General features: G+C 38.5%; 2 protein-coding genes across 2 annotated transcripts in view; both read right to left on the bottom strand.

Moving 5' to 3' along the window:
• Positions 1–6,909, bottom strand: part of LOC108273002 (zinc finger protein 850) — a 33,814-nt gene extending 26,905 nt beyond the window's left edge. The window contains exon 1 of the mRNA XM_053683955.1: positions 6,756–6,909. The gene's annotated coding sequence lies outside the window, so the exon portion shown is untranslated. The remainder of the gene's footprint in view (positions 1–6,755) is intronic.
• On the bottom strand, positions 3,712–14,460 carry LOC128634057 (zinc finger protein 883). The gene is made up of 5 exons (XM_053683993.1): positions 14,006–14,460; positions 13,591–13,725; positions 13,406–13,500; positions 12,010–12,681; positions 3,712–4,901 (listed from the first exon to the last, which is right to left on the bottom strand). The coding sequence occupies exons 3-5, from the start codon at positions 13,472–13,474 to the stop codon at positions 3,936–3,938; spliced, it is 1,707 nt and encodes a 568-aa protein (XP_053539968.1). The 5' UTR covers positions 13,475–13,500; positions 13,591–13,725; positions 14,006–14,460; the 3' UTR covers positions 3,712–3,935.
• Positions 14,461–14,752: the final 292 nt, after the last annotated feature.

Consider the following 14,752-nt stretch of genomic DNA (forward strand, 5'->3'; position numbering starts at 1 on the left):
CAAGGAATAAAATATAGAACATACTCAGAGACAGCTCTAGGTATAAAACTGTCATAAAGAATGTTAAATATAATAAATATAAATGTATGTATAGATCTTTACTCACCATGAAATCTAACCATGCCCTTCAGTCTTCTAATCCTCAATGAATAGAAGCATGTTATCTATGATTGGAATGATACGAGAGATGTTTTGTAACTGTCTGCTGATTAAATGTTCGGGCTGTTCAGAAACCTGGTACTTTAATCCACTGAAGCTGCACATCCCCCACTGTGAATGCAGGTCAAGGTTGTGTTTCAGTGTGTAGTGGAACAGACCAGAAACCTTTGCCATGGAAAAAATCTTTCCAGCCTAATTCAAAAACTTCAGAGACAGAGGGTTAGTAGATGTCAAAAAGTAAATAAACTTTATTGAAACAATAAAGTGAGACAGACTGCAGAAAGTCTGAATTATACATACACAAACTTTATGTTAAATGTGCTTTATGTTCCTCACATACCATCTGTTAGCTTGATGATTATACAGTTAGATTAAAGATTCAAGAAGATTTGTATGTATTGTATTTATGATTATGACATAGTTTTATATGTAGAGCTGTCTCTGAGTATGTTGTGTATATATTATTTGTTGCCTTGTGTTTTTTGGTACAGTGGGTCTTTATGACTGAACACACCAAGGTCACAGATAATAACATTCCCTGGCTCAGACTTCCTTCTTATCTATTTCCCCTCCCTTCTCTTTTCTGTCATCTCTACATAAGCAAGTCCTTTCAACTTTGTAGAATAGTTGGTGTAATTTAGATGATTTCTGTTGGTGAAATCAGTATTCAAAATTATTCAAGATGCTTAAACCATTTTAGATTGTCCACATGTGGTTATGGAATTATCACGAAATATCTCCTACAATACTATAATACGGCTTCACCACCCTATCACCCACCTTTAATGGCTGTAACACCCTGAATTTTATGTATGCAAATGCAGAAATGCAGAAAAGTGCAAAGAAACAGTCATTTATCTCAGGATTCTCCTTCAGGAACACAGGGAACATCCACCGAGCCCAATTTCTGTGACCTAAACATATCACACCAATATATTCATTACATACACATCATTCTCTACGTGCTCAAATATAATCAATATGCAATTTTTATGTAATTACATTGTTTTCAGCCCAAGTTTACTAATGTCAAAACCACTGTGACTGATCATTTTAAAGAGCCAAGATAAAGACAGTTGATTTAACTTGCACATCATTTCTCATCACTAATCACACAGAAATAGTCAATGTAGTGTACAGTCAGGACCATAAGTATTTGGACAGTGACAACTTTAACTGAAATCCTGCAGCCCACACTGACCAACTGTGCAGGAGATAAGTTTTAGAGCGTAGCCTTCAGTAGAACAGAAAGATGCAGGAATGTCCAACACCTCCTGCAGAATTAAAATAAAGTTTCCAATTACATAATCTATCCTGAAGGACAACTTATGTCCTGTAAATGAAAAAAGAATACTGCAGGCTATATAGTTGGCAAAATTAAGTTTTAAAAAAAAAAAAAAAAAAAAAAAAAAAAGACGGCTTAAACACGCAAGTCTTTTAGTGGATATGTATGCATGTTCATTTTAGGATAATCAGACATGTTTTAAGTTGTGAACGATGCAGTGTTTTAACGAATTAGGTGATTAAATGATACAGTGAGTCAAGCTCAAAAAAAGACTCACTTTTCACACATACTGGTGTAATGATCTTTCTTTGAGAAAACTTTTTTTTTTTTTTAAATGACTTAACCCTTTGGGACTGCAGTCGCACAGGTATTAGTGATGGGAAGATCAGGTCATTTTACTGATTCGGATCTTTGAATCTCGGTCAGCAAAATGAACGAATCTTTATTCAAGTCATTTTGTTCATTTGAGCAGAATTAAATTAAAATGTTACATTTTCAATAGCCAAATTCCCCCCCAACACATCTACTTACCCAAACTTTGATCATATTCCGAAATAAGGAAACGATTATGTAGCCAAGGAATAATTAATTCACCACTCAGCTGGATCCTCCGGTCCGTGTCGTTCATACTTTTGTCACGTGACAGTTCAGGTCAGCGCCTTGGTTCAGTAGGTCATGAAGCAGTATATGGTATACACGAGTTGGGGCACTGGTAAGGACCCTGGCTCACTACACATTGGGACAATGATAACTCCATTTCTGGCGACATGACTACGTACGCGCATTATAAAACATCACCAAAAATAAAAACAATTAAAACTACTTACATTCTATGTGTCATAAATGGGTTAGCTTAGTCACACGCATTTCTATCATGATACACCAAACAAGTGCGTAAACAAGTTAGTGCATTCAAAAAAAAAAATCATTCAACACTCAAAAATTTTAATTGCTAATGTAAGTAATCATTTGAGAGCTACAATAAAGATTACAAGTTCCTTACATTTGTAGCCAGCAGTTGGCTGAGGGTTCATTCGCCCTTGTTTTCAAGCTGAGAGGCTTCAGAAAGCATGACATCCTTTCCAATAAGGGAACATAGTGAAGATCAATGCACCCTGGTTTGTGTGGCGTGTTGTGGGATTTTCGTTTTATGGATTTTGCACTTGACACAGCCCATAAAATGGCCGATGCCCTGATCAGTGCCCTGCACTACTGAACTATGGAGCTGGTGTTGTGAATAAAATCAACCTTTTTAGCCTAAGTCAAAAACTTCAGAGGCAGAGAGTTTAGTCAAAAAGTAAATAAATTTTAGTGAAAACCAATAAAGTGAGACAGTCTGCAGAAAGTCCGAATTATACATACACAAGCATGTCTTTATATACCTCCCTGAAGCAGTAAAATTAACCCTAGGTGTGGCATTTACCTTTTCTTTTTAGAACAGACCAATCTCCATTGCCTTAACTAATTATTCACAACCATATGATACATTATAATTGTGGCACATGCATAACCAGTTGCATGTTCTTTAAAAGTTTTTACCAGACCTGGGTTAATACTATGTCACATAATTCATTCCATAGCCTCATCTTGGTACCCTTTCTTTGAACTCTTGTCTCTTCTTACGTTACTGATTTGCAAGCCCAGGGGGCCCAATTCAGAAACCCAGTTCTGGAATGTGTCTAATTTACTGCCACAAAGTGAAGCTGTGTTTAGACAAACACAGGTTCTTACTTTAAGTAGTAATTCTAAATGTAGGTTACATATTGAGTGCACTTCATTAACATATCCAAAAGTTAGTTGTACATCTTGATTACAATTCATAAATATTTTCTATACTGGTTCCAGATATCACACCCTGCAACAACTAATTTAAGGTAGGTAGCTCCACCACTCTTGCAACCCTAGGTCCCCCATATCCATCCATCCATCCATCCATCCATCCATCCATCCATCCATCCATCCAACGTCTACTGCTTACTCCTTTTCAGGGTCACGGGGAACCTGGAGCCTATCCCAGGAAGCATCGGGCACAAGGTGGGGTACACCCTGGACAGGGTGCCAGTCCATCGCAGGGCACAATCACATACACACTCACACACCCATTCATACATTACGGACACTTTAGACACGCCAATCAGCCTACCATGCATGTCTTTGCACTGGGGGAGGAAACCGGAGTACCCGCAGGAAACCCCCGCAGCACGGGGAGAACATGCAAACTCCGCACACACATGGCCCTGGCAGGAATCGAACCCCGGACCCTGGAGGCCCCACATATACACTCATTTTTTATTATTTTTGACAGTCTCAATGACGGTCTTTTAATAGCTAAAAGCTAAATGTGACATTAGAATGTGTACTTAATATGTACCATTATATTATGTAATTCAACTCATTTATTGTTTTTATTCCATTACAACTTTAAGCAAGTCTACAGAGAGAGTAATACGGTTGTGAAGGTGGTCAGTAGGACCTGCTCCATATGATATTTTTACCTTACAGATTCTACATTCTGCCTTTGTGTTTTGTGATCTGATGGATTTATGTTAGAGCACTTGTGTCTCCTTAATGAATTTGCATATCTATAGCTTTGTCCACAGTGTCCACAGAGGTACGCGTTCTGTCCTGTATGACTCTGCTGGTGGCTGTGGAAGGCCCTCTGGTCACGAAAACGTTTCCCACACTGTTCACAGTGATACGGCTTCTCTCCCGTGTGAATGAGCTGGTGTTGTTGGAGAGTACTCTCTTGACTAAAACTTGTCTCACACTGTCCACAGTGATATGGCCTCTGTCCTGTGTGAATGAGTACGTGTCGTTTGAGATGGCTCTCTCGTGTAAAAGTCTTCTCACACTGTCCACAGTGATACGGTCTCTCTCCTGTGTGAATGCGCTCGTGTCGTTGGAGATGACTCTGATGAGTAAAACTATTTCCACACTGGGAGCAGTAATATGGCCTCTCTCCTGTGTGAATGCGCTTGTGTTGTCGCAGGGTACTGTGGCAAGCAAAACTCTTCTCACACTGTCCACAGTGATACGGCTTCTCTCCTGAGTGAAGGCGCTCATGTTGTTGGAGAGCACTCTGGTAAGCAAAACTCTTCCCACACTGTTCACAGTGATATGGCTTCTCTCCTGTGTGAATGCGCTCATGTTGTTTGAGATGACTCTGACGAGTAAAACTCTTCCCACACTGTGAGCAGTGATATGGCTTCTCTCCCGTGTGAATGAGCTCGTGTCGTTGGAGATGACGCTGCTGACTAAAACTCTTCCCACACTGTCCACAGTAATACGGCTTCTCTCCTGTGTGAACACGTTCATGTCGTTGGAGATTACCCTGACTAGTAAAACACTTCCCACACTGTCCACAGTGATACGGCTTCTCTCCTGTGTGAACACGTTCATGTCGTTGGAGATTACCCTGATTAGTAAAACACTTCCCACACTGTGAGCACTGGTACATCTGGAAAACACGAAATTATTCAAGATGCTTAAACCATTTTAGATTGTCCACATGTGGTTATGGAATTATTACTGGAAATGTCTCCTACAATACTGTAATACGGCTTTCACCATCCAATCACCCAACTTTAATGTCTGTAACACCATGAATTTTATGGATGCAAATGCAGATAGAGCTGCTAAATTAATAAAAATATCTAGATAAACATAAAATTGTTAGAAATTAAATTTTAACTGTTCATAGTTATATTTAAAGTAACAGAACATTCTCTGTCAAGAGGGAAAACTCTTGTGTCTCATTCATTTCAAGAGGGAAAAGAAGTGAGGATGGTCAGGGAACAACTTATTTACAGCTGCTATAACGTAATTGATAACAGGAACTCACTCCAGTGTCTGGAAACTTACTTTCTACCAAGCGTTAATGCTCCTTCCATAAATACTAAATAATGTTATCAGGCTTCGATTATGTGGAGCCTTTGCCAATGAAATCTCTGTAAATGAGCTGTTATAGGAATAATAACATTAGAATTTCCAAAATATTCAGAACTTATACTATGGTATAATTATTCTCTGAGAGAGAGAGAGAGAGAGAGAGAGAGAGAGAGAGAGAGAGAGATGGACTGTAAATGTGATTGGTGTAGTTAGCAGAAAGAGAGACCAACAGAATCTGTCTCTCTCTCTCTCTAAAAATAAAAAATAAAAACAGCCAAAAACCATTTCTGGTATAAAATTTGCAGGCCACAGGGAGCCGCTATACAGGAGACTCCTGGAACTTCGGTAAGAGGTGGGATGTCTCATACACAGCGGTTGGCAAAGCTTTGTTTGCTAGTAAGGGAGCTAATTTTATTCTTTCACATAAAAAAAAAAATATATAGCTCACCCTTTTTATTATATATGTTTCTTTAGGTGTGAATGCACTCCGGCTTGGAAACTTTACAGATTGCAGTCCCTATGTGACATAATTTCATTAATTAATTTTTAAAAATTAAGAAAATAATCAAGAAAATATTTTGCTTTTGTTGTGAAGTTATTTCCCCATCAGGGTCCTGCAGGACACAAACACTCACCATGTCCTGCAGAACGTCATCTCTATCCTGCACAACAGTTCTGCAGAGTGTAATTCAAGCTCTTTTTATTAAGCCAGACCATTTGGCTCAGCAATAATAGCCAGCTCTTTTGGCTCCCAAACGGCTCTTCATTTAGGACCACTTCTGGCTTCAGCCAAATTTAGCAATATTTTGACCTATGATTAGTATGTGTGCACATATCACTTAAATTATTTAATATAATTATACTAAACCTTTAGTTAAACATAAATTTGAATTATGTTTAGCTTAAAAACATCAAACATTATTAAAGATGGACATTGAATGTTTTATTAATACTGAACTATCCAAAACACAATCCATTCCAAACAGATCACACTCACTGCACTGTTGGATGTACAAGTCTAATACGGCTGTGAAGGATGTCAGTAGGACCTGCTCCATATCATATTTTTACTACATTCTGCCTTTGTATTTTTACAGGAAAATGAGCTGAAAATCCTGTAGAATATCACCATAATATTCCTGTATGTTTTTTGCAGTATTGTAATGGTTATTTAATTATAAATAAGTTCTCAGAGTTTAAAAACTAAAAGAGAAATCAGACACATGACTAAACTTTACCTTTGAGCCAGTAGCAGCAGGAGTCTGTGGAGATTTTCCTAAAGAGCGGCGTCTGGACTCTGATTTCATTATAAGAGGTGTAAAGAATCAAGACACTGGAAGAAAAATACAGAGATTCATGACTCCAGAATCTCCACTAACCTGTTAACCGAGCAGCTCAGGTGGTAAGTTTCAGATGAACTCACCTTTAGTGATGTTACGCAGATCCGAAGCGCTCTTTCACATGAAGATGTGAGTCCAAGCGTGTGTTGTTGTTGTTGTTGTTGTACTTCTTCTTCTTCTTCTTCTTCTTCTTCTTCAGAGGTTTATTGATGGTTAGCAAACCGGCATTGGTGAATTATCGCCACCAACTGGACAGGAGAGTGGAGCACCGAAAGGAGGTTAAACATTTGTACAATTCCTGGCGAAAATGATGGAATCACCACACTTAGAGGATGCTCACCCAGATTTTTTACTTCGTAGCAAATAAACAAATCACAGATATGACACAAAATTATATTTTGTTTAATAGCTTAAACATACCTAAAACAAATTAAATGTAATTACATTTATAAATGGCATACATTTTCCAGATAAAGTAGAGGGAAAAAAATATGGAATCATCAACATAAATCACAATTCGTACTTTGTTACTCCTGTTCAGGATTTTATGATGACTTGAATTCTTTGAGGCATGGACTTCACTAATGAAAAACCATATTCTCCACCAAGCTGGCTCCAATTTTCTCGAATAGCGCTTGACAGATCAGATTTGCAGGATGGGACCTTGTCGTAGACCAGTTCTTTACTTTCCACCATAAAATTTCAATTGGATTGAGATCCAGACTATTTGCCGGCCATGTCATTTTGTCGATGTGTCTTTCCTGAAGAAAAGCTTTAACACTTTTTGCTCTGTGGCAAGAGGCATTATCATCCTGAAAAATGACTTCACTGTCACCAAATCTATTTTCTACCAATGGAATGAGAAGTGTCCAAAATTTAATTGTACATCTGTGCATTGACTGTTGGTCTCCCCTGGTACTTTAACTGACATGCTAACCCATATCATAAATGAGTGGGTGTATGTGATTGTTATGAGAAATTACAGACTGCCTCTAAATCGACTCCATTCCAGATTCAAGTTGTAGGAAAAAGCTCTGTCCTGGTGCTCTGCTTCTTGGGTTCTCATCCCTTGGGGGCCAGTCACAGTCGCTGAGGATGGCTCCATATGGACAGCATGCAGGACACACTTGGAGGCCATGGGGATGGCATTGGACTGCAATTGATGCGAGCAGCTTTGATGTTGTGTCTTGGGACTGCAGGTGCACAAAGAGACTTTGGGCTCAGGCCTCCATCACTGGACAGTTTGTGACTTCGTCAGAACAGACTTCATGTTGAGACAGTGGTGAATTTCCTGATGTGTGCAGAGTAGCACTCTTTGTTTTCTCATGTGGCACACAGTTGTATGGGGGAGTTGTTTGTGGTTGCACTGTCCGGTGTCACCCAGATGAAGACGGGTTCCCTTTTGAGTCTGGTTCCTCTCCAGGTTTCTTCCTCGTATCGTCTCAGGGAGTTTTACGTTGCCACCGTCGCCACTGGCTGCTCGTTAGGGATAAATTGATCAATTTAAAATTTAGACCTGAAATGTATATATTTCTATAAAGCTGCTTTGTGACAATGTCTGTTGTGAAAAGCAATATATAAATAAAACTGAATTGAATAGAATTGAATACGCTTTTTTACCCCATACCCATGTTTTTTCATTAAAGTTTCATTAAACATTTTCATAAAGTTGAAAATGTTTTTTTTTTAAAATCTTTCCGTTTGTCAGTTTTTTCAGGAACTCTAGATTAGTTTAGAATAGAATCGAAAGCTTTAGTTACCTCAGGCATATTTGGATAAAATATCTATACACATCATAAATTTCACATTATCATTACTCTCTGACAACAAAATCAGCTTACCATTGTTCATCGATGTTCTTTACAAAAACCTTTTTTCTTTTAAACTTTGTAGATGCTGGTCTGCTAACCAGTTTTTATTTCAGCATCATTAACTCTCATCTATTGTTTCCACAACAGCTCTCTACAAACTCTCAGCGCCACCATACAACCCAGGGTCTAACGGCGTATAATATATTTTGGTCACCAATCGTTCAGTCATTTTGGAGTGTTAAGACAAGAATGATGAAACTCAGGTATAGAATGATTAACATCTTTATTTCAGAACACTTATGACGTGAGCAAGCCTGATCTTTTTATGCATTAAATTTTCAATAGTAGTCGAAAATCAGTCTTTCCAGCCTAAGTCAAAAAAAACTTCAGAGACAGAGGGTTTGTAGATGTAAAAAAAGTAAATGAACTTTATTGAAACAATAAAGTGAGACAGCCTGCAAAGGTTCTGAATTGTACGTGCACAAATATGTCTTCATATACCTCTCTGAATCAGTAAAATGATCCCTAGGCGGGGAATTCACCTTTTCTGTCTAGAAACAAACCAATCTCCATTGCCTTAACTAATTATTCACATCCATATGATACCTTATATTTGTGGTGCATGCATAGTCTGTTGTATTTTCTTTAAAAGTTTTCCCAGACCTGGGTTTTTTACTGTGTCACATAATTTACCCTATAGTCTCAGTCTGGTACCCTTCCTCCTGGAAATCTTATCTTTTCTTTTGACACTGATTTGCAAGCTTAGGTGCTTTGTTTAGAAACCCAGTTTCTGGTATGTGCCTAATTGATTTTTTATTGCCATAGAGTGAAGCTGTTTTAGACAAACACACGGTCCAGTAGTCCATCGTGTCTTCATACACCTGGTCACTGCAAATTTCTCATGTTTTTGTCTTCGACGTCATTCAGAACAATTTTGATGTGAGGCTCATCTCACCATTCACAGATGATGGCTTCAGGGATACCTTGAATTTTTTCAGGGATGGACTGTGTTTGATAGCACACGATTTCAGACCTCCAGCCAACGTGTATTTCAACCGTGTGTGTTGGAGTTGACTCGGTGATCAATCACGCAGCCATAGCAGTTGTATTTCAGATCTTGATCAATAATTCTGTCCAACAGTTCTCCCGACACTACACAGATGATGGCTAGCATGGTGATGGTTATGCACCTGTCAGTTTCATAATGTGTTGACAGATAGGTTAAATTTTTTTCCGAGGGCTTAGCTGATGTTTTTGCAGTCTTCAAACCCGAACTGGTCACATCATTATCCAAGGTAGCAATGGAGCTGTAAAAATTGGTTCTGAATTCATGGGCCATAATGATTTTTTGATGCTCAGCAGGCTTTTGACTCAATATGTAGGCAAACATTTTTTTATATACATCATGTGGAAGGAGTCTTGGGAGGAAGTAGGGTCTCTGGTCAGTCTTAAAAGAATAGTAACATGATGGCCTCAGAAGAGTCTATTGTTACTTTTATTTCTACCCTTTATTTTTTTCTTCCTAATTTAAAAAAAAAAAAAATTGTCTAGTTGTTTGAAGTAGTTTTGTAACTGTAACAGTCCTATCATTTAGATAAGTTTTTTAACATCTATAGGTTGTGGGAAAACTCCTAAGAACATTAACATTTGACCTACACCTGCAAAATTAAGATTGATGGTGAGTACATATGTATGTATGTATGTATGTACAGTTCCCTCCACTAATATTGGCACCCTTGGTAAATAAGAGCAAAAGAATGCAGTAAATTGCAATGCCTTCATTCTTCTTTCTACACGGCCTATCTGTTGCTTAGAGAGTGAAGTCCCATGGGAGAGATTACAGACATATAGATCTTAACCCAGTCCCATCTGGGGTGCCAAATGCTGTAGTAAATTTAGCCTATTACCCAAGACACTTAAAATTCAACATAGAAGCAAATACTCACATCTGTGAACCCAGTTGGAGATAGAAAAAAGACACCAGCCGTGAGTGAGAAGAAGCAAGGTCCCAGATTTTATTTCCACCTCACGAGATCCAAACCAGTGAGAATTCTCAGAAGTGATCTGACACCTGGAGCTCAAGCTCCAGTATTTATACTGTATTTACACAGTAGATAACCAATATATTTTAGAAAGACTATGATTTCAATACCAATAGGGTTAAAAAGAGCTCATCTACATTACCATGATGTTTAAGAAAAGGCTTATCAAATTTACCATGATGTTTTGAAAGAGGACTTTCAGACTAGCATTAGGATTGAAAGTGGGAGAGAGAGAAAACAATTATAGAGAGACCTTAGTCTCATGTTGTTATCTCATAATGTTGTGTGTGCGTGTTGGGGCCTTTGTGTGTGTTATGTCTGCACGCCTGCCCTTGACTGTACGAGAGTGTGTGTGTGTTTCTCAGCCTGCCCTCCTCAGCTCTTATATTTCTCTGTGACTAACAAACTATAGTGTGTAACTCTTAAAGATCTTAAAGTGTGAATCCCACCAGTCCTGTGAATTTTCAATAAAATTACATATTACTCATACTAGGTCTCCCTCGTGTTTATTTCATGTCATTTTATCCACAACAAAATCTTAAATGTTCTTAATTAATATTAAGGTCTTAATTGTTTAACCTTTTCATCTTTTGTTTTTAAAAAAAAAAAAAAATCACAAAAATTCTCTGCACTCATGGATATCAAACAATTGCAAACAAAACAGGTTTATCGAACAAAATCATATTTATTGAATATAGATGTGCAACAATTATTAGCACTTTTTAGTGAATAATTTGTGTTACCTTCCTTTGCTGATAAAACAGCTCTGAGTAATGCCTGATGAGTTGGAGAATATATGCCAAGGGATCTGACCGTTCCTCCATACAGAATCTATCCAGATCCTTCAAATTTTGAGGTCCACGCTGGTGGACGCTCCTCTTCAGTTCAATCTACAGGTGGACTATGGGTTTCAAGTCAGGGGACTGGGATGGTCATGGAAATCTGAAAACTATATCAGGATCACTGGGCTCAAGGGATCATGGATTGGACACCGTTCCATCAGAGCATGTTCAAAAGGTATATATGGGTGTGGTGGTCTTGCATCCACAGACTTTTGGCCATATAGTGGAGTTAGCTGTAGTTAAATGGACGCTGCAAAGACAGAGTAACTTGGACCAGAATTATCTCTTCAAATTGCCTATAAACACAAGCATCTTCTGTTGGCTTGAAAAGGTGTCCAATTCGATAGTATGCACAACACAACATTTTAGACAACAAATTCTAGCTCGCATTTAAAAATCAATTAAAGTAGGGATCCCCATTGGTTAAATAAATGTATTGGTGTACTGCATCCTTGGTATTGTCGCATTCAGGTGAAACCAGGAAAATGACCTATGCCAGAATTTATCTGAGAAAATTAAAAACGTATCTTAATTTAACAAATTCACGTGTCAAGATCTGATGGCTTTATGTTAGCAGCACTTGTGTCGCCTTAATGATTTTGCATAAGTATAGCTCCGTCCACATTGTCCGCAGAGGTACGCCTTCTGTCCTGTATGACTCTGCTGGTGGCTGTGGAAGGCCCTCTGGTCACGAAAACGTTTCCCACACTGTGAGCAGTGATACGGCTTCTCTCCTGTGTGAATGAGCTGGTGTTGTTGGAGATGACTCTCTTGACTAAAATTCTTCTCACACTGTCCACAGTGATACGGTCTCTGTCCTGTGTGAATGAGTACGTGTCGTTTGAGATGGCTCTCTCGTGTAAAAGTCTTCTCACACTGTCCACAGTGATACGGTCTCTCTCCTGTGTGAATGCGCTCGTGTCGTTGGAGATGACTCTGACGAGTAAAATTATTTCCACACTGGGAGCAATAATATGGCTTCTCTCCTGTATGAATGCGCTCGTGTTGTCGCAGAGTACTCTGGTAAGCAAAACTCTTCTCACACTGTCCACAGTGATACGGCTTCTCTCCTGTGTGAAGGCGTTCGTGTTGTTGGAGAGTACTCTGGTAAGCAAAAGTCTTCCCACATTGTCCACAGTTATACGGCTTCTCTCCTGTGTGGATGCGATTGTGCCGTTGGAGAGTATATATTTGGGTAAAACTCTTCCCACACTGTGAGCAGTCATATGGCCTCTCTCCTGTGTGAATGCGCTGGTGTTGTCGGAGAACACTCTGATGAGTAAAACTCTTCCCACAATCTGAGCACTGGTACATCTGGAAAACAACAACAAAAAAAAAACATTCAAGATCATCTCCTTCATTTTAAAAGAGGGAAAAGAAGTGAGGATGGTCAGGGAACAACTGTTATTTACAGCTGCTACAATGTAATTGAGAACAGGAACTCACTCCAGTGCCTGGAAACTTACTTTCTACCAAGTGTTAACACTCCTTCCATAAATGTTAAATAGTGCTATTAGGCTTCGATTATGTGGAGCCTTTGAGAATGAAATCTCTGTAAATGAGCTGTTATGGGAATAATAACATAATAGAATGTCCAAAATATTCAGATCTGTGATGTTATTGGAAAATTGATCAACACCTTCTGAATTTAACTGTACTATGGTATAATTATACTGCGATGCACTGTACTCAGAATGCCCAACTGTCCACACAGAAAAGTTCAAAGGGACAGTCATTTATCTCAGAATTCTCCTTCGGGAACGCAGGGAACATCCACCGAGCCCAATTTCTGTGACCTAAACATATCACACCAATATATTCATTACATACACATCATTCTCTACATGCTCAAATATAATTAATATGCACCTGTGAAAAGGTGTTTTAACAGCTTTGTACTTAACATAATTCCATTTATTTCAGCCCAAGTTTACTAATGTCAAAACCACTGTGAATGTTCATTTTAATCTGTCCTGTTAAACCACTGTATGGTCTTGGCCACTGTGCTGCAGCTCAGTGACACATGACTAAACTTTACCTTTGAGCCAGTAGCAGCAGGAGTCTGTGGAGATTTTCCTAAATAGCGGCATCTGGACTCTGATTTCATTATAAGAGGTGTAAAGAATCAGGACACTGGAAGAAAAATACAGAGATTCATGACTCCAGAATCTCCACTAACCTGTTAACCGAGCAGCTCAGGTGGTAAGTTTCAGATGAACTCACCTTTAGTGATGTTACGCAGATCCGAAGCGCTCTTTCACATGAAGATGTGAGTCCAAGCGTGTGGTGTTTTTGTTCTTCTTCTTCAGAGGTTTATTGGTGGTTAGCAAACCGGCATTGGTGAATTATCGCCACCAACTGGACAGGAGAGTGGAGCACCGAAAGGAGGTTAAACATTTGTACAATTCCTGGCAAAAATGATGGAATCACCACACTTAGAGGATGCTCACCCAGATTTTTTACTTCGTAGCAAATAAAAAAATCACAGATATGACACAAAATTATATTTTGTTTAATAGCTTAAACATACCTAAAACAAATTAAATGTAATTATATTTATAAATAGCATACATTTTCCAGATAAAGTAGAGGGAAAAAAATATGGAATCATCAACATAAAACAAATCACAATTCGTACTTTGTTACTCCTGTTCAGGATTATATGATGACTTGAATTCTTTGAGGCATGGACTTCACTAATGAAAAACCATATTCTCCACCAAGCTGCTTCCAATTTTCTTGAATAGCGCTTGACAGATCAGATTTGCAGGATGGGACCTTGTCGTAGACCAGTTCTTTACTTTCCACCATAAAATTTCAATTGGATTGAGATCCAGACTATTTGCCGGCCATGTAATTTTGTCGATGTGTCTTTCCTGAAGAAAAGCTTTAACACTTTTTGCTCTGTGGCAAGAGGCATTATCATCCTGAAAAATGACTTCACTGTCACCAAATCTATTTTCTATCAATGGAATGAGAAGTGTCCAAAATTTAATTGTACATCAGAGAGAAATAGTTTGTATATAATGTAACCTTAGTTCTGACAGGTATAGGTCAAAGGTCAAAAAGATACATATTCTTACTCTCTATATCTAGATCAAAGGTCAAGCTCATAAAAATATTTATAGTTATCTTAAATCGGGATCACATACATTCCTGACACAAACGTTACCATACATGGTACGGCCATATGTATTCCAGACACCCACACACGTTGCACACATGTTCTTTCTTTTCACATAGAATATGACACACTCTGAGGTATGTCATAAAAATATATATAGTTATGTTAAATCTGGATCACATACATTCCTGACACAAACGTTACCATTCCTGGTACGGCCATATGTATTCCAGACACCCACACACATTGCACATGTTCTTT

Source organism: Ictalurus punctatus, chromosome 12 (genome assembly GCF_001660625.3).
Source record: "Ictalurus punctatus breed USDA103 chromosome 12, Coco_2.0, whole genome shotgun sequence".
Lineage (NCBI taxonomy): Eukaryota > Metazoa > Chordata > Actinopteri > Siluriformes > Ictaluridae > Ictalurus > Ictalurus punctatus.